Genomic DNA, 20656 nt, shown 5'->3' on the forward strand with positions numbered 1-20656 from the left:
GGCAGATCAGTCCTTGGCAACACACAGAGAACACATCTGAGTGCACAGAAGTACAGCGCTCCCCTCTGATGTCGGGGGAAGGATATTTAACAGGCTTTAATGAACTAAGGCTGAGGTCTTTTCCTCAAGCTTGTAAATTGATACAGAAATCAGACAGGATCTTGTGGCATTTCTGTTTACAGATTACACATGTAAAGATAATTTTTGCGATATTTATTACTTGCGATGGGGAAAAGGAAATTACTTCTCTGTGCTTTGAGCTTTCTAGTGCTCATTAGGTAATCCATCCCCTGGGCAACCTTAGACAAGATGCCTAAAAGATAGGAGAAATTTTGATGGTACGAAACTCGATCTCTCGCTTCTCTGATTTTAGAATGCAAAGAGAGTAATAACATCTCAAAGTGCCTGGATCCATTTTCAAGGGTATAGGGTGTCATATTCATCAGATAGTCTCAGGCAAAGTTTCTGCATAAAGACTTGGTTTGGAAAAGTAAAATATTAAACTGTGTAACATGTTAATTTAAAAACATGCCAAGCAGGATTTCACATAACACTGCTAACTGTATGACATCCTCTCTCCTGCCCTCAATGAAATGTGGAAACACTCAGCAATATATAATAGCTACAGATACTCTGAAAGGTTTAAGAAAATGTGGACAGGGCACCATTTCTTCCCTGGGTTCAGAATTTCCTACTGTGCAAACCAGCTGGAATTCATGACACCCCTGGGGCTACAAAATAGACTGCTCTCACACCTCTGGGCAGAACATAGGACAAGGCCTGCTAATTGAAACTGCCTCCTCCATTTCTCTTTAGAAGTTGCTTCCATCCAAACACCAGATATTAATTAAAACAACCAGGCAGAGTGACTCCCCATGATTAGAGCACCAGGGCTCTCTGGCTTTCTAACAGGAGCTTCCAATGGCTACTATGTGGATGAGCGAGCTGTATTTAGCTTTCTGGGGATTTTTTTTTCTTTTTTAAAGACAAAATAAAGAAAAAGAGGGGGCAACAGAGATGCTCTGGTGAAACTGAGCACTCCCAGGATGTAAGATCTTATGTGTAAGAGGAAGAACCATAAAAAGCCTGGGTAGATGGTAGCACTTAGGGAAGGTGCAGAATGAAAATGACCCTGAGCATAGAGAGGCGAGAAAGTGAGCCCAGAGGAAGTAGCAGCAGACTCATACTTGCTCTCCCTGGTCAACTAGGAAAAGCAATAAAAATCACCTAAAAACTCAACAAAATATAACCAGGATTTCTTCAGAAACCCTCCAAGTCACAGGTAAGCACACACGTGTGACTCATGGACAGGAAAGAGGTGAGGGAGAGATTCCCAAGATTAGGGGGCTGGGCAATGGCACACCAGGTGAAGTGTACATAGTGCAAAGCACAGGGACTGATGCAAGGATCCCAGTTCGAGCCTCTGGCTCCCCACCTGTAGGGGGTCGCTTCATAAGCGGTGAAGCAGGTCTGCAGGTTTCTATTTTTCTCTCCCACTCTCTGAATTTCTCTTTGTCCTATCTTAAAAAGAAAGAAAGAAAAAAAAAAAAGGACTCTAGGAGCAGTGGATTTGTAGTGTAGGCACTGAGCCCCAGCAATAAACCCTGGAGGGAAGAAGAAATTAATTCAAAATGGATTGAAGGCATGAATATAAAACTTGAAACCATAAAATACATAAAAGGAAACACAAGTGACATGCTCCCTAACACCAGTCTACAGACTCATTTCCAGAGGCAAGGAGACCAAAAGGAACTAAAAACTTCTGCACAACAAAAGAAAAACAACCCACTGAAGGTAAGAATATAAATGCAACTCACAGCAGAGATGAAGGGCTGGAATAGCAGCAGGGATACTCTATATTGACATCAAAGACACTGACCCGGCCTGCTGACTTAGGATAAACCCCCCCCTCCCCTATCAAGATATATTAACAGGGAAATCAAACACTTAGCCATAACGCCTCCTGCTGTCACGACAATGAAAACTGCACTAAATGAGGAAACTAAGAAATACAGACAACAATGATAGAAACCATAAATGACCCGACTGACAAAGATTTTGAAAAAAAAAAAAAAGACAGAGATGGAGTTCAGAAAACTTATGAAATCAATTAAAGAAACTAAAGTCAATATTTAAGAACTAAGTGATAACTTTACCAAAGAATTAAAAATTAAAGAAAAAAAAACCCCAACTGCACTGCAGGGGCTAATGAACACTTTGAATGTAGCTCAGGCTCGGAAGTAGACTTAATCAGATGGAGAAGAGAATATTAACTATCACACTCTGGATTTAAAACTTTTGGAGAGGAAAGGTTTAAGAAATATGAAGCACTTCTCTACAAAATAGACTCCATCAGAAAAATGAACATCAGAATTATTGGGATACCTGAGGAAGAAGAGAGTAAGAGAGGAGTAGAGAACATATTCAAAGAAATCTTAGCAGAAAATTTTCCATACCTTAGCATGTTCAAATTATAGAAATTCAATCCAAAACAACAGATACCAAGACACATCATTGTAAAACTATCTAAAATCAGGGACAAGATACAAAAAACACGGGCTGCCAGGGGAAGGAAGAAAGTCACATATAAAGGTAGAACTAGCAGGATTTCATCAGATTCTCATCACAAATCCCAGAGGCAAGGATAGAGTGGAATGGCATATTCAAAGTATTAAAAGATAAGAATTCTAAGCCATGAATTCTGTATCCTGTTAAATTATCCTTCAAATATGAGGGAGAAATAAAGATATTTTCAAATATTCAGAAACTGAAGGCATTTGCCACTACCAATCCTACCTTGCAAGAATTACTGAGAGGAGTCCCACATGAAAAAAAGCAGCAAAGAAATTCTAACTTTTGGGAGCTGGGTGGTGGCACACCCAGTTAAGCTCACATAGTATGAAGCACAAGGACTCAGGGTTCGAGCCCCTACTTCCCACCTGCAACATGACACTTCACTAGTGGTGAAGCAGGTCTGCAGGTGTCTATCTTTCTCCCTATCTACCCCTCCTCTCTCAATTTCTTTCTATCGATTGAAATGGGGTGAAAAAGGTGGGGCATCAGGAACAGTGGATTTGTAGTGTTGGCACAGAGTCCCAGTGATGACCTTGGAGGCCAAAAAAAAAAATCAACTTTTAAGGAGATGATCAGTATTAGAATAGAACCAGAAACACAAAAACAACAACAGCTAAGTGCATAGCTACATTATTCAGAGTAGCTAGAGTGGAAGCAGCCTAACTGCTCATCATCAGGTGTTTGGCTAAAAGAAGTTATAGGATATATACTCCATAGAATATTACTCTGCAATCAAAAAAAGATGATATTGTTGTCCTTTGGAACATAATGGATGAAACTGAAGGTGGTTATGCTTAGTAAAATATGTAAGGAGAAGAAAGACAACCATCAGATGGTTTCATTCATATGTGGAATCCAGAGATCTGGTATACATGAACTTGCCAAAAAACAAAAAAATCCAAACAAAACAGAAGCAAGCAAACTGCTTGTAAGACTTGTGAGAACTCTGGTGGTTATCTTTGGGAGGTGGGAGGATGGGAATACAGATCTTTGGTGGTGGGTGTGGTGTGGAACTATACACTGTGATCTTACAATCATGGAACAAACTATCAATTATATATATATGAAGAAAAAAGGAAAATGAGTCCAGAGCTGGTATCAAGTGTCTCCCTGGTTCTCTGTCCTCTCATAGGTCACCCTACCTGGAACTTTCTGAGCAATTCTCCAGTCAGAAGAGAGGAAAGGCCAATATCCCAGCCTCCCCTCCCCAGTCCCAAGGGAGGGAGCTGCTGGAACACACAGCACCATCCTTACCTCCAGCTCCTGTTCTCTCTGTAGGGCAAACTGTTTGAAGGACTTGACGATGAGGCCAGCATTAGAACAGTCGTAGACAAAGATTGATGGGCTGCCCATCCATGTCTGCAGGTCGTAGATTGACAGGGGGATGTACTGAGTGTAGTTCTGGAAGGCAAAAGGCAGTGCAGGTTAGTCAGCAAGTATGCTCTGGTCTGGGGGCACAGTGCACAGAACTGCCTCTGAGCCCAGTGTCACATCAGCGAAGCTCCCCCCACTCACGAGGCTGTTGGTCCACTGGCTTCAAGCTGGGTGACCTCCTGGTCAGTGGCCAGCCTGGAGATGCTCTGCAGGTGCCAGCAGACCCTCTCAGCACGTGCTCGTATAAAGACAGGGCCTCTCAGGACCCACATGCTTTGTGCACCCTGTTCCTGCCACTGCTCTACTCTGGGCTTGTGTCCCTCTGTGAAGGCCATGAGGTCAGCAGAGGAGACCAGGTCCTTCACTGTGCATGCTTCCTCCTATCCCTTTCATCCCTAAACACCCTGCCCTTAGACCACTGAGAGAAAATAAAGAAAAGATATGATCGGACTTGCAAGGCACAAGGGAATTTGGCCCTCTAACACTCTTCAAATAACAACAGAATGACTTGTTATAGCAGTCTGCTGAGTGGAGCAGTGTTTTAGAAATACCTCCCAGGTGTCACTCAAACACCCTCCCACACCTGTGTATAATCAGTGGTCAATGGAGAGGTGGCTATCCCTCCTCTTGCAGGAAGCACACAATTCAAAGCCCCACTTGAGGTGACAGTTCTAAGCAAGTCTTCTGCCTAGGAGTCCTCACTTGTTCACGGGCTTGAACGGGGAACCTTTGGCACCAATCAGTCCCTGGCCCTACAGCAAAGGTGGCTTTGTTCCCCAATAGCTGTGCCCCTGCAGCCTCTGGTGTGGACTAGAGGACTGTGTATAACATAGCAGGATGGAGGACAAGACTCACTGATAAGGATTGAGGAGGAAGGGCCTTGGAGCTGGCTGGCTGAGCCTTCAGAACATGTGCAGGATGGACCAGGTACCGAAGCCAGGAGCTAGCAGGGCCCAGCAGCACAGGCATGTGGGTATAGGAGGCACCTTGACTCACAGGCGCCAGTTCCTGCTGTTGCACTGCCCTCATATGCTGGGTGTTCCCATCACTGCACTGTGATTTCATTTGTTTGTTTTTCACCAGAACAGTATTCTGATCTAGTGGTGCTCAGGATCAAACCTAGGGCCTCTTGCATGCAAGTCTTATGAACCACCCCTGCACTATTTCCCCCAGTCTGATGGCCATGTAAGAGAACTCTTAGGAAATGTTCCCTCTAAAGAGATGACCAAGCCATTGATTCCTTCCTAACAAATCTATAAATTCACCCAAAGTCCAAGCAAAATCAGAGGTGGAGGCTCCTTTCATAGAAGGATACAAGAAACTTCCAAAGTAAGCATGAAAGAACAAGGCACACAAATAGCAAGAATAATAATGAGAAGAGTAATAATGATGAGGGCCTAAAACTACAGATAATACATATACTGTAAGTCCATGATAATCACAGAATGGTATTAGGGAGGGTGAGTCAAACAAATCTACAGAAGAGAAGGCCCAGAAATAGACTCACATATAATTGTAATGAAGGGAATATTTAACTCACTGAAAAAAGAATGTTTCAATAAGTCATACTGTGAAATCTAACCGACCACTCAACACTGCCAGCCAGTCTACACACCAGCAGTCAAGACACAATTTAAAACTAAATATAAAAGCAGAATGAAATATCTTTAAAAACAGCAATACAAAATTTTATAATTGTGATAAAACCTGTCAATGACAAGCAATTGAAGAGCAAATCAGGTATCACCTAAAGGACAATTACTGTCCCTTTGACAACCTTAATTAGAAATCATCAGATAAGTAAGGCCTAACTTAAGCCCCACTACAATCCTAGGTCTGTCTATTGCCTACCTAATTTGAGGCCAGACTCCATAAACCTAACACCAGTTAAGATACAACAAAGGACACTCAACACTTTAACAACTGGGAGAAAATCTAAGCTCATCAGATAAAAGAAAGAACTACAAAAGCTGGATATGGGCAAGAGATAGGCTCACTTCCTGATAGTCTTTTTGGTCTATACCAGGCAACCCCATCATCTGGAGCTCTAGTCAGGGAATCCTTGGATTCCCACAAACATATGATGGGCCTAGACCTCTAATTGATCCCTCTCTCCACCATCACTGGTCACTTCCACCAGGAATGTCATGATGAGCCCTCTTTTGGGCCTCTATAAGACCACGCCCTCAATGTAGAGAGCAATGGTAGGGACTGCTCCCCTCTCTGAAGGGAGGCTGAGTCAACCTAATTCTGGCATTCAAGGAAGACTGGTCCTGAAATGAGTGCAGCCTAGAATGTCCCTAGCTATGACCATGGACTGTGAGCTGTGCTAACTATGAATAGATATGGGCCCTGGATCAGATCTGTTGGGCATTATGCCAGCTCCCCTTCACTGCTTGATACTATGGCCTATTCACATAATCACTGTTTTGCCTGAAAGATCCCCACCCATGCCTGCAGGGTACATAAATCCCACCAGCCTTCTACCTTCCCAAAGTGCCTTGTTTTCTCCACCCCTTTTCCTAGCCAATCCCATTCCTGACTTGCCATTTCTGTTTTTACCCTATAAAGCCCACTGCTGTTCCTGGTTTTGCTCTCTTTCTCTTCCACATCCCGAACTGGAGACGGGCTGGCGTGCATATCGGGAGGCGGCCATTTTGCTAGCTCCACTTGGCCTACACCTGTTGTGTTCACACCCTACTCTGGGGTGTCCGCACCAATACAATTGTAGGGATTCAAGGGGCAGCCTCCTGAAGGCCAGAACATACTAGGCTCTCCAAATGCTAGTCATCATGGCAACCATAGTGGGGTTCTGAGGCCCCATGGAAGGGCTTGGGTGTGTGCAACACACCTCCACACAGGCTAGGGAGGCAGTAGGAGCTCCAGTGGCACATGCTGCCGTGCCTGCAGCCTTGACCCACCATTGCTGCGCACTGTACCACCCTGGCAGCATCCCAGCCTCAACCCGAGGTGCCCACAGCTGCTTCCTCCCCTACTTCCCAGTGTGAGGATCAGAAGCATCTTTGGACAGGGCCAAGTGTGCCTCCGGAGTAAGTCTCCTTGGGTGAGGAAAGAGTGTTCCTCCTCCAACACTAGCTGTGGATGTTACATTTAATAAACCGCATCATGGAAGCTGGCAGCCTGGCAGGGACACAGAATCAACTCTATTAAACCCTGCGGAGGAAAGTGACCTTTGAGAACTAATCCTTATTAGAGCAGGAGCCTGTGGGTCTCCTGCCTGGCTCAGAGAGCTTTGTAGGGCCTTTGTCAAGATTAGAGCCAGAATTGAGATGGAGCTGCAGAGACCAGAGGAATAGAAATGCATCCAAACTTCAACTGTTTGTCTGTGGAATATTCCTGGGCTGTCTCAGCTGCTGGGGGAGGGCATCAAACACGCCACCTCCCCCCCCCAACCCACAGGTTGCACACCCAGAACATCCTGGAGCTTTTCAGACACAGTCTGGCTTCTCCCACACCTGAAACTCCAGTGTGGAGAATCTCCAACCAGAGCACCTCATTCCCACTAGGAAACCCAGGCTCAAGGCTGTGTTTTCATTTCAAACAAAGAAATAGAGCGAGGTTTTGGATAATTTATTCATTGAAATCTACTTTAGCTGTCAGATTACATTAAACGTCAAGGAGAAAAAGAAAAAGCTCCCTGTTCCATCAGGCTGTCGCCGTGCGGAGAGGTCCTAGGCATGCCCGACACCGGGAGTAGAGCTAGAAAGGGGTCACCCTGTTTTCCAGGGAGAGACACAGAACACCCCGCTTCTGAGAAGATACTGGGTACATCTTCTGCCAAGAACTCAGAAGGCAGCTCCTGGAATTCTTGGCCACATGAACTGGCACCTTCTAACCCTGGTACAGGTCCCCGGGGGGAGGGGAGGTGCTCTCCTGACCCCAAAGGGTGTCTTCACATCCCATTCTCAGCAGGAGCAGGCTATGCCACTTCCTTTTGAGAGTGTTCTCTGGACACCCATCCTTGGCCAGCAGGAGGTGATGCCTAGGTACTACAGGTCCCTGAGGAGCAATGCTCCTGAACCAAATGTAGCCACCACCACCAAGTCCTGGCTGGGTCACTGCCCACTGCCAGTATCTGCCTCTGCCTCCCCTGGATTCCAGTGAAATAGCTGAGCAACTCTAAGAATAAATGTCATTTCAGTAACAAGAGTTACTACTGGGGGCCGTGCAGTGGCATACCAGGCTGAGCACACATATTACCACACACAATGATCTGGGTTCAAGCCCCTGGTCCCCGTCTGCACGAGGGAAGCTTCATGAGTGGTAAAGCAGTGTGTGCAGGTCTCTCTCTCTTTCCCTCTCCATTTCTCTTTGTCTCTATCCAATAAACAAATGCATAAATAGTTACTGCTGAACACATGCCTCTCATTCTGGTTTAGAGTATGGTTTGATATTGACATTATTGCAAGATGGACCATAGAGGTTTTTATAGGTATTAGCAGAATGAGGTTTGTGATTTCTCAAAAAGGATACTACTACAAGGTCACACTCAGAATTTTCCATGACTATTACTTTACCCTTATGGAGAATTTAGGAGGGCTGTGTCCTCCCACACCACATTGTTCATCTAATGGAAATTTAACATTTCAAGTGTTTGGTGATTATCATAATTGAAGTCTATTATACTTGACAGGACAGAAAGAAATTGAGAGGGGAAGAAGAGATAGAAAGGGAGAGAAACACCTGCAGACCTGTTTCACTGCTTATGAAACACCCAACTCCACCTGGGGAGCAGAGGCTTAAACCCGGCTCTTTGCGTATGGTAATATGCGCACTTGGGGCCACCACCACCTGGCCCCAGAACTACTTCTTTTTAAGAATTTGGGTGTTGGGTGGGATGATACAGTGGTTCTGCAGAAGACTTCCATGTCTGAGGCTCTGAAGTTCCAGGTTCAACCTTAAGCCAGAGTTGAGCAGTGCTCTGATCAAACAAACAATAAAGAGACTGGGTGTCTTTCAGGTATTATTTTCTTTATGGCAAGAGAAATGAGACCACAGATAGATCTCAGCTAGTTTCTAAGATATTCTATTTCAGAAAATGGGGGGGGGGGGTGCGAGCAGTGGTGGTGGTGAGGCAGCTATTTGCGGCTATGGCCTGCCTGCTACTTAGGCCTCCCCCTCAGTGGGCTTTTGCAGCTAGGGAACCTGGAGTCCTCACTTATGCCCAGAACTTGCTGCTAGTGGTCCAGGCACCCACTTTCAGAACTGTGGAGCTGATGGCACTGGCGAGCCAGCAAATGGGACATTCACTTTCCAGCTTCTATGCATTAAGAAGCATACTCCCTACTACCACAACTCCCCATTCATAGGCTAACAGACCAAGGGAAGACTGTCTTGGGTAGGTGCGCACGTGCGCACACATACACACAAACAAACACATACCAGAGCAACACACATGCCAGGGAGGCCCAGAGCAGCAAGGGACCCCAAGCCTGAAGCAGTGTTGGGATGCAGGTGGTTTGGGCCAGGCACCCTGGCATACTACAGTCACCGCAATCAATTGCAAAGTGAAAGATGCTGGGGCCAGGCATTACCTTAGTGAGTTAAACGCAGGTGGCGCAAAGCGCAAGGACTGGCATAAGGATCCGGGTTCCAGTGCCTGGCTCCCTACCTGCAGGGGGTTGCTTCGCAAGCGGTGAAGCAGGTCTGCAGGTGTCTATCTTTCTCCCCCCTCTGTCTTCCCCTCTTCTCTCCATTTCTCTCTGTCCTATCCAACAACGACAGTAATAACAACAACAATACCAGCAACGACAACAATAAACAAGGGCAACAAAAGGAAAAAAAAATGGCCTCCAGGAGCAGTGGATTCAAGCCCCAGCAATAATCCTGGAGAGAAAAAAAAAAAGGAAGGAAGGAAGGAAGGAAGGAAGGAAGGAAGGAAAGAAAGAAAGAAAGAAAGAAAGAAAGAAAGAAAGAAAGAAAGGAAGAAAAGATGTAAGCAGAGTGGCCTAAGCTGCATGGAATGCACAACTGTCTGGATGCTGACTGTCAAACAGAAGCAGGGAGAGCTGCTGTTGAGGTCTAGTATGGAATGAGCAAAGCCAGAAGAAGTCACATCTCTTCTTCCCTATCAAAAAGTTGCAGCAGGCTATGGAACATGAGTGAGTTCTCTGGAGGTGGAGGGATATGGGGGAGCACTGGGCTTCTATAGCCAGTACCTCTACCCCAGCTCCTGGGCTCTGGAGCCCCAGGGGCATCCCTCCAGCTCTCACCCGGGGGAGCAGATGGGGAGCAAGGCCCAGTAAGAGGCTGGAGTTTTTTTGGGTGGTCACTCACTCCAATATGAAGTGGACCTGGGGGGTGTCCTTGGATTGATCCTTTGGAAAGGTGAGCACTGAAGGAGACAGTCCATTTACCCATTTACTTGGGTAAATGGGTAAATTTCCTTCTTCCTGGCTTCAGGAAGAAGGAAATTTACCTCTGGAAAGTTACTGTCAAAGGAGAGTCAGTTCTCATCACTGTCTTCTTTGGCTTTTTTAATTTTTATTTTTTCCAGGCTTTACATAAGCCAGGGGCAAAAACTGGTGCTTTCCTGTGCCTGGGGGATGGCTTCTGCACAAAGGAGACCTTCTCTGAGTGTCCAATTCCAAGAGCATGAGTGAATTATTCCTTTCTTTTTCCTTCCTCCCCTCCCTCCCTTTCTCTTCCTCCCTCCATCCCTTCCTTCCTTTCTTTTACCAGATCACTGTTCAGCTCTGGTTTATGGTGGTGCAGGAGATTGAACCTAGGACATTGGAGCCTCAGGAATGAGAGTGTCTTTGCATAACCATTATGCTATCTCCCCCCTGAATTCTTCCAAGGACACAGAGATGAAGAGAGCCTTAGCAAGATTTTTCTTTTAATTTTTTTATGTCTTTGTTGTGTAATACATTAATTCCCCCCCCCCCCATTAGACAGGTGAGTCTAAGATGAACAATCAAGTCCCACCTTTCTCCCTGGTGGTGACCTCAGACACTTCAAGGACTCCTGCAGAAACTCTGTTTCCATGTTTATAAACATTTTCAGGAACAGAAGTCTCCGGAGGTATGCATCGTTTGAACATGTGATGGCGTTATCCTCTACATCTTCTCCTTTTGGACTTAAATACCCACCTATGATTTATTTAGCCCCTATGGTAACATTTCTAAGTTGTTTTTAAACAACTGGGTGCATTGTTTTGTTTTTTAGATGCCAGGAATGAACTCAGGACCTCACAGATATGTGATACTGCTGAGTGCCATTTCCCTACCCTTCAGAATTCTTAATTTCTTACTTTAATGAGGTTCAGGAGAGAAAAGACAAGAGACACGGGTGTGTGTGTGGGGGGGCACTACAGCACTGCTCCACTATCTCTGGATAGCTCCTGGTGCTCCCATGTGATGCCCCCATGTATGGGAAGGCACACATATACTGCTGGCTGAGCTATCTCCCACTTCCTGCAAACAGATCTGCATTAGTCATCTCCATCTTTGCACAGTGTCTAAGCACAGCTGTCCAAGTGGATTGATTCCAAGGAGCTGAACACAAGGTCAAGGTCATGAATCCCATCAACTCTACATCCATTTGCACTTTCATTTATTCAAGCTTTCGCAGGTATTGTCTGAGCCTGGCTGCTCCATTCCCCCAGCAGTAGACACTTTTAACTATGCCATTCCCTCTGAGAGAAGAAAAAGGCATCTCCTCGTGATTTCTCTGCCTATATACCAAAATTGGTTTATACTTTGGCTGACCATTTATACTTCTGTGCTGGGCCGGGCTAGCTTCATGGGCAGTAGAGAGAGACGACCAGGGACTCATGGCTGAGCTGGGAAGCAGTATCCCCTTTATTAATCAGATTCATTGCCTTTTATGCATCTCTTCACCGGAAGTGGCAAGGGAAAGGAAATGACTAGGAGAGAAAGGAAGTGGCAAGGGAAAGGAAATGACTACGCTCCACTAGGGCGGAGCAAAAAAAGAGTGCGAACAGAACATAGAAAGCTTCCATCTAACCAGGGGGAATTAAACCAATACCCTGCAGACAGGGTGGGACTCAGGTAAACAGTGATTATGTAAATAGACCACATCGTAAGTAATACTAGTGAACCTAATGTGATGATCAAAACAGAAGGTCTTATAAACAGAATTTAGAAACATACCAACACTTCTGCATCTTTAATTCTCATACACTTATCAGCGATTTTTGTTGTTGTTCTGCCTGAAGATGTTTTGTTGATTTATTACAGTGGTTTGCATACTAAAGAAACTGGCCTTGGGAGTTGGCGGTAGAGCAGTGGGTTAAGCGCACATGGCGTGAAGCGCCAAGGACTGGCATAAGAATCCCGGTTCGAGCCACCGCTCTCTACCTGCAGGGGAGTCGCTTCACAAATGGTGAGGCAGGTCTGCAGGTGTCTATCTTTCTCTCCTTCTCTCTGTCTTCCCTTCCTCTCTCCATTTCTCTCTGTCCTATCCAACAACGATGACATCAATAGCAACAATAATAACTACAACAATAAAACAGGGGAACAAAAGGGAATAAATATTAAAAAAAAAAGAAACTGGCCTCAGTTTGTCCTATTCTTTGTAATTATTTCCCTGCACTTGTCATTGAACTTTCTGATTTTTCTGTAATAGGCATAGAAATTTTCTGTGATCAAATTAACCAGGATTTCCACATGGATTTCTGTGAAATCCTTAAAGCATTCAACACTTAAAAGTATTTAAAAAGTATTGACTTTTTAAACTGTGGCATTATTTTGCATTATACAAACCACAACAAAGAATGATATTAGTCTCAGGGCTGTGGTTTGGGTTCAGAAGCCCTAGAAGAGACCTGTGCACTTTAGTTATATGCACGTGCAATAATCCTGGACAACAGTACGTGGTCCTGCATAATGCTGACAACCTTTAGGGATGGCATCGCCCTGTACATCTTCTGCACTTTGCTCTTCCTGCCTCACAGTGTGCTTGTGGATGGAGCTGACCTGATTCAAACTGCTCTAATGCATTTCTGGCCCCTGCTAAGTGGGTTTTTTGATCCATGTGCAAGCTATGGCTTTCTCCAAGCACAGTTCTCAGCAGAGCCACCTAGGCTGTGACGCTAAACACCATGCTTGTGATGGGGGAGGAGCTGGCGCACCACCTCGACATACACAGTAGTCCAGATGTTGGGGGAGAACAGTGTTATGGCCTATGAGCGAGTTGTTGAAATCTATACTTATGAATGCTTCACTTCATTTTATTTATTTTTTTATTATCTTTATTTATTGGAGAGAAACAGCCAGAAATTGAGAGGGAAGGAGGAGACAGAGAGACATGCTTCACCACTCATAAAACTTTCCCACTGCAGGTGGGGGCCAGGGGCTCAAACCCGGGTCCTTTCGCACTATAACATGTGCGAAGTCACTCAACCAGGTGCGCCACCACCTGGCCCCAACTTCATTTTATTTTATTATCTTTACTTTTATTGAATAGAGACAACCAGAAATTGAAAGGAACGGGGAGATAGAGAGGGAGGGAGACAGAGAGACACTTGCAGTCTTGCTTCACCACTTGTGAAGCTTTTCCTCTGTAGAAGGCCCTGGTCCTTGTGCACTGTAACATGTGCACTACCACCCAGTCCCTCACTTCATTTTAGATGGACATTTAATTCTGTTTATTTCAGTATGTAGTCATAGTATTTACTGTGGTCTTAGGACTTGCTCATGCCCAACCAAAAACAAATGTCCAGTATAAGAGTGGGGGGACCTAGAGGCCCTAGTGGGGACTATTTACTAAGTAGGCAGGGTTCCGTACAGCATACACAATGCTACAGAGCATTAAAGAGGTGAAAGAAGGAAGAAGCCCATGCAGCTCATCATCTTGAGCTTGCTACCGGTATAAGGATCCGGATGAGTTCCATTCACGGTGTGTACAACATATGTGTATGCATGAGTGTACTCAGTGCACAGTGTGTAATTCAGAGTGTGTATACTGTGTGTGCATGAAGCAAGAAGATGCATGTACAAGGTAGTTCATGGTACTCTGAACTGCCACCATCTGGGGCTGTGTCCCCTACTCCCACGGCCTCACTCTTCCTGCAGACCTTCAATTACATCATTAATACTGTAATTTTCTTCTCTTACCTTGTTTGAGTTTTTTTAGAAAGAGGCAGAGACAGTGAAAGAGACCCCACCACCGAAGCTTCCTTCAGTGCCAAAAGAATTTCACCACATGTGTCTGTCTCTCCTCAAAAGCACATCGTTGGTTTTACTTATTAAGTGTTACCATAATGAGGTCAAAAGGAAAGCAGCCTCCTCTTTAAATTCTGTATCCATGTTTTATGAATGGAGCCTTACTGCTGTGAGTGGTTATAACTAATTTACTGTCATATTAACATTTACTTTGGGACGTTTCAAGATGTACTGATCCAGTGCCTATTGGTGGGGACCTGGATTGTTTCCCATTTTACTTCAATTATAAAGTCAACATGTCTGCATATAGCCATGTGCATCAAAGAAGAGATGAGTGCTGTGGGAGGTGGGGAGGAGGTGCACACAGTTCTGAGGACTACAGAACATCTGTGCCCAGGTTGGGGCATGGGTTTGCCTGTCACCAGCCATCTGATACCGGTGACACCTTCTGGGAGTCATGAATATATGCTTCACTACAGGGACTCTTAAAAATGGGATATTTGTGGGATCAGAGGAACAGAAGATTCTGCTTCCAAACAGAATCTAAACATATGTCAACTTAGAAGCAATGAAAATGTAGATTCTGGTGGACTTCATGGGCACATTAGTCTGAACCTAAGGACGTTTCAAGTGTATGGTACTGTTGGGGGTCTAGTAGATACCTTACCCAGTAGAGTGCGATCAAATTATGGATTCAAGCCCAGGTGAGGAGAAAAAAACCTTATGGGAATTAAAAAATATATTTTTATTTACTTATTATTGGACAGAGGCAGAGAAAAATTGAGAGGGGAGGGGAAATACAGAGGGAAAGAAACAGACACCTGCAGCCCTTCTTCACTTGTGAAGCTTTCCCCCTGCAGGTGGAGTGGCCAGGGGCTTGAACCTGGGTCCTTGTGCACTGTAATGTGTATGCTTAACCAGAAGCACCTGGTCCTGGGAATGTTTTTTTTTTAATTGCCAACAGGACTATTGCTGGATCTTAGTGCCAATACATGAATTTACCATGTAAATTTACCATGTAAAAAGGCAGCCCTTTTCATTTTTTTTAAACAGAGAGAGATTGAGAGGGGAGGGGGATAGAGAAAGAGACAAAAGAGACAAGGAGACATCTGCAGACCTGATTCACCACTCATGAAGCTTCCCCCTACAAGTGGGGAACAGGAGCTCAAACCTGGCTCCTTGCACATGGTAACATGTGGTTAAGTGGGTGTGCTACTACTACCTGGCCCCCGATTTTTTTTTAACACCCATACTTTTAAGTAAAATTTACCCTTTTCTGTTGATGTCAGCCTTACAAAGGTTTGAACACTAGGCAATCTTCCAGTTTGGGAATCGGACTCAGAGAAATCATTACTACTGAGCTGTCAGACATGTCTAGGACCTGAACTTGCTTTCAGAAGGCTTTGAATTTGCAACACTAGCATTTGATGAAGTACTATGACCCATCAACATATTGCAAAAGACCCCTTTCCCTAGCCTCTGTCTAGTGGCGAGCTCTTATAGTCCCCACAGATTGAGGACTGATTCTTGCATTCACTGTGTTCCTCTATTTAAATCACACCATAAGACAGATGTGTCCGAGCATGCTTTTGCTGGGGTCCTCACTATACTCTGCTCTGCCCACCAACTCTGGATGCTATGCCAGCAACACTTTTAACTTAAAGGCTTTGGAAACTGAACAGAAAGTCAATCAGTTGTTGGTTAAAAGCAGAGATAATTTTTTTCCCTTATGGATAGATAGCACCTGATAAATTCGTGTGTGGACGCTTGGGGAGAACGGATTACTCCAGCAGTTCAGGAAGCACAAATAATAGAAGCAGCAGCAGAAATAACAGCAGAAGCCCAGTGATGCAAACAGTGACACAATATGAGAGCCGGATATGCCCCAGACACGCCGGTCCTGGTGCTAGTACCTCCTGACTCCCCACCTGCCTCACCCAAGCCAGACCCAGACGGGGTCTCAGGAGTGGTCAATCCCTTGTGGACCTGGACACTGCTGCCCAGCCTTGAGGACCCATCCTGTGAATTCTAACCTAGGTCTCAGCAGCTGTGGGGGCCGAGAAGAAAGGTGCTGACGGGTATTAATGATAGCTTGCTACGTTTATTAATGGAACTGTATTAATAGGAACAGGGAGCAGAGGCAGGCACAGTGGTAAAATGATGACAGTACAGAGTCTGCAGGCAGACAGATGTGACTTTGAGTCATTCTGCCATTAGTTATGTGTGTGATCTGGTGTGAGCTGCAAGACTGTCTCTTCCTGGAGTACTCAGTTGACATGAGGTCACTCTTGGTGCCATGCGTCAGAGTGGGTCTCGGGGGAGGGATAGTGGCATGTGGCCATTACTGGGTATCGACAAAGTACTGACAGCTCCACTGCTCTCCAATCCTCCATGCTCCTATATACTCATCCTTTCCCCTCAACTCCCTGGCAAGTACTTTTCTTTGTACTCTCTCTGTAGTTTTACCTTTTCCAAAAAATAGTCATAGCTTTGGAATTATACAAGCATGTAGTCTTTTCAGACTAGCTTGCTTCAACTAGAAAATTTAATATTCCTGTATGTTCTCCCATATTTAGGTCTGACTAATATGGGCTGTTCCAGGACTGAGCAGTTATGAATAAAGCTGAGTATAAATTTTTGCATGGACATGTTTTTCACTCTTTTGGGTAAATATCGAGGAGTATGACAGGTTGCTTGGTGAAAATACACTTAGGATCTAGGAGGTAGTTCAGTGGTGGTGTATGTATGTGACTTGCCTATATAAGGTCTTGGGTACTGCTGCTGGCCACCACAATGAAAAAGAAATTTAAAAAGAGAGAGAGAGAACATATTTAATCTTATAAGATACAATAGAACTATCTTCCAAAACAGCTGTGCTAGTCAGAACTGCCGCCGGAAGTTCCCGTTGCTCCCAGGCCTCCCTAACATCTGATGTCATCAGTGCAGTGAACTCTGGCTATCCTGGTAGGCCTGTAATGGATCTCATTGCCCTGATGATCTTTCCACATGCATACCTGCAATAATTATATTCTCTGCAATGTTGAGCCAGCCTTGCATAACTGGGATCAATTCTAATATCACAAGTATAACTGTTTTTATAAATTGCTGAATTAAACTTGTTAACATTTCATCAAAGATTTTTATATGTATGTTTTGGAGCAGTTTTGGTTTCTACTTTTTCTCACTTGTAATATTTGTCAGGTTTCAATATTAGAATAATTCTGGTTCATAGGACAAGTCAGGGTAACTTTTCATTGCTGCTATTCTCTGAAAAAGATGGTAGAAACTGGTATTATTTTTTCCTTAAGTGTTTTATTTTTAAATTAATTAAATTTTTAAATTTATTTTCAATCAATCAATTTTTACCAAAGCATTGCTCAGCTCTGGCTTATGGTGGTGCAGGGAATTGAACCTGGGACTTCAGGGCCTCAGGTGTGAGAGTTTCTCTGCATAACCTATATGCTATCTCCCCACCCTGTTTGCTAGAATTCAATAGTGACTTACAATGGTGACTTACTTATAAACTTACATCTAGGTTTGCTGCTTTCTGCTCTGGAAAGTTACTAATTACTTATTCAGTTTCTTTAACAATTGTAAGCCTATCCATAGTATTCAGTTCTTCTTGTTATATTTTTTCAGATTATCTATTTCAAGAAAACGGCCCATTTCATTTACGTTACCAAGTTTGTGGGCACAGAGTTATTTATTATTCCTAAGAATTGGGGAGGTAGTCCAGCTGGAAAAGCATCAGACGTGCATGCCTAAGATTCGCAGTTTGATCCCCAAGCACTGCATATACTAGAGTGGTGTTCTGCTTGTCTCTCTTTTCTCTATCTGATGTAAAAATATCTCTCCCTCTCATACGTAATAAAAACAATAAATATTTAAAGAATACTATCTTATGGTCTAGTTGTGCTGTTTGTCCCATGTAGGTCTGTGTAATTACATAGTTGTTGTTGTTTTTTTTTTTTAATTTTTTACCATAGCACTGCTCAGCTCTGGCTTAGGGTGGTGTGAGGGACTGAACCTGGGACTTCAGAGCCTCAGGCACGAGCATCTCTTTGCATAACCATTATGCTATTTACCTCAACCCTGTGTAATATTTTATTGTGGGTGAATGTCCAGAAAATATATCTTAACACACCAGGTTTGTGCCTGCTTCAGGTTTGCACAATCCATTGCCTAATTACTCTGCAGGAATAATAACATCTGTGGCTTTTCCAAGACTAATTGGTGTCCATGAACGCTACAACCCTGCATGAGAGTGCCCAAGTCATAGCTTAGTAGCTATCATCTGTGAGTGAGGAGGTACTGGACTTGTTGGCCTTGCTAAGATCTTGCTAAGATAAATCTGCTAAGATCTCATTAGGAGTACTAGTTAGGTGGAAGTCTGAAGTATTAGAATATTTCAAGCTTGATAGAAGAGAATTAATAGCCTTTCTATTTGCAATCTATGGCACAGTCCTTTTGCAGCTGTCCCTTCTCAATTTTGTTCCCCTTGTTAATGGACTGTTATGCCTTCCAGTGATGTACGCTGTTCTGGAATTTCTCTAATATATTGTGTAACTAACTGATAAAACACAGGGGACCCAGATGTCAGTGCTGTACTACCTGCTATCTTCCTAAAGGACAGTAAGAGATGTACACTACACTGCTCCCAAAGTTCCAGACTTGAGTCTTTGGGTAGTTACTTTATTTGTGTAAATCCTATGTGGAGACTAAGAGTTGAGGAAATGAACACTATGAGGTTTATACAGTGGGGAAATCATCTAGTGATACATTCTCAGAGTAGTGAGGCATAACTACTTTTAATAACCAAGGGACCTGCAATAATGTACCTCTCTTCCCTTTCTGGCACATCTCTCTTCTCAGCTTGATTTGAGGCTTATCTATTTCACTGATCGTTTTAAAAGAAATAGTTTTTAGATTCCTTGATTTTTGTCTACAGATCTTCTTGTTTCAATTTCACTGATTTCTGCTTTATTTCTCTTCTTTCTCCTCCACCTCCTCCTTCTTCTCTTACTTTGGATTTCATTTGCTTTGCTTTTCTCTCGACTCCTAAATTAGAAACTTGGATTACTGACATTCCCCCCACCCACTCATATAAACATTCAATGTTACAGAATTCCAGGTAAGCACTGCTTTTAATGTACATCACAAGTTTAAGTAGGCCATCTGTCCATTGCCATTTAATACAAAATATTTCAAAATGTTTTCCTATGACCTATGTGTGATGTAGAAGTATGCTGCTTTGTTGGTCTGCTTCTAAATTCTGCTTCTTTTTTTAATTATTTTTTTTAATATTTATTTTATTTATATTTTCCCTTTTGTTGCCCTTGTTGTTTTATTGTTGTAGTTATTATTGTTGTTGTTGTTGGATAGGACAGAGAGAAATGGAGAGAGGGAGGGGAAGACAGGAGGAGGAGAGAAAGATAGACACCTGCAGACCTGCTTCACCGTCTGTGAAGCGACTCCCCTGCAGGTGGGGAGCCGGGGTTCGAACCGGGATCCTTATGCCGGTCTTTGTGCTTTGGCCACCTGTGCTTAGCTGGCTGTACTCCCCTAAATTCTGCTTCTGTTTCATTGGTTTAATCCCCCCTGCTTAACACTGTATTCTATTTACATAACCAGTTAAGTAAGCACCGCCCTGCCTCCAGGGCATTGGTTTAATCCTCCCTGTTTTGCACGCTTTTTCCTTCTCCCCACCCCCTATCCTACGTACATCCTCTTTGGAACTGACTCTTCCGCCTCAGGATATATAAGGACAAGATTGTGATTAGAGATAGCTTAGATTGTGCTGTGTTCCACATGAATAAAGACTGAACTGCGTACCACTCAGCCATGAGTCCCTGGTCTGGTCGTCTCTCTCCCGCCCACAAAGCTAGCCCGACACTGCTTCATCTCCCTGTGTCTAAGGGCTTTTCCCTCATCTTTCTGTCACTGGCATTTAGATTAATTCCACTGTGATTTGACTCCAGACACTGAATGATTTCTAGCCTTTAAAATATGCCAAGATGTGTTTATGGCTCAGAATATGATTTATCGTGCTGAAATGCTTTCTTTTAATATTCTGGCTGCTATGAACATGAGGACCCAGGTGTTCCTTTTAATAAGTGTTTTCATGTTCAATTCATGTCTAGGAGTGGAACTGCTGGATCCTAAGGTATTTCCTCTTTTTCTTTTTTTTTTTTTTTAAAGGAATCACAACCCCATTTTCCATAGGGGCTATGCCAGTTTGTAGTCCCACCAAGTGTGTCAGAGTTCCTTTTTGTCCACAACTCCACCAGCACTTACATTCAGTCTTTTTTATATAAGCTTTTTCTCATTGCTGTGAAGTGGAATCTTGTAGTTTTAGTTTACATGTCTCTCTAATAGTGAGTTTTGATGGGCTTTCTTTCATATGCATGTAGGCCATATATGTGTCTGTAGATCTTTTGCATATTTTTTTTTGTTGTTGATATCTCAATAGTATTAGTTATGGAAGCTGGGGGGCTGGGTCTTTCTTGTGTATGTGTTTTAGCCATTCCTGTGTCCATGTTTTATCCTCTTTACATTTCCAG

At 43.8% G+C, this 20656-nt stretch overlaps 1 protein-coding gene across 3 annotated transcripts in view; it reads right to left on the reverse strand.

Annotated features, from left to right (window-relative positions):
• Positions 1 to 20656, reverse strand: part of RPTOR (regulatory associated protein of MTOR complex 1) — a 352764-nt gene that overhangs the window by 170146 nt on the left and 161962 nt on the right. For all 3 annotated transcript variants that reach the window (XM_060171822.1, XM_060171821.1, XM_060171823.1), the window contains exon 5: positions 3829 to 3975. In XM_060171822.1, the coding sequence (XP_060027805.1) occupies positions 3829 to 3975 (147 nt within the window). The remainder of the gene's footprint in view (positions 1 to 3828; positions 3976 to 20656) is intronic.

The sequence above is a fragment of the Erinaceus europaeus genome, chromosome 14 (genome assembly GCF_950295315.1).
Source record: "Erinaceus europaeus chromosome 14, mEriEur2.1, whole genome shotgun sequence".
Classification (NCBI taxonomy): domain Eukaryota; kingdom Metazoa; phylum Chordata; class Mammalia; order Eulipotyphla; family Erinaceidae; genus Erinaceus; species Erinaceus europaeus.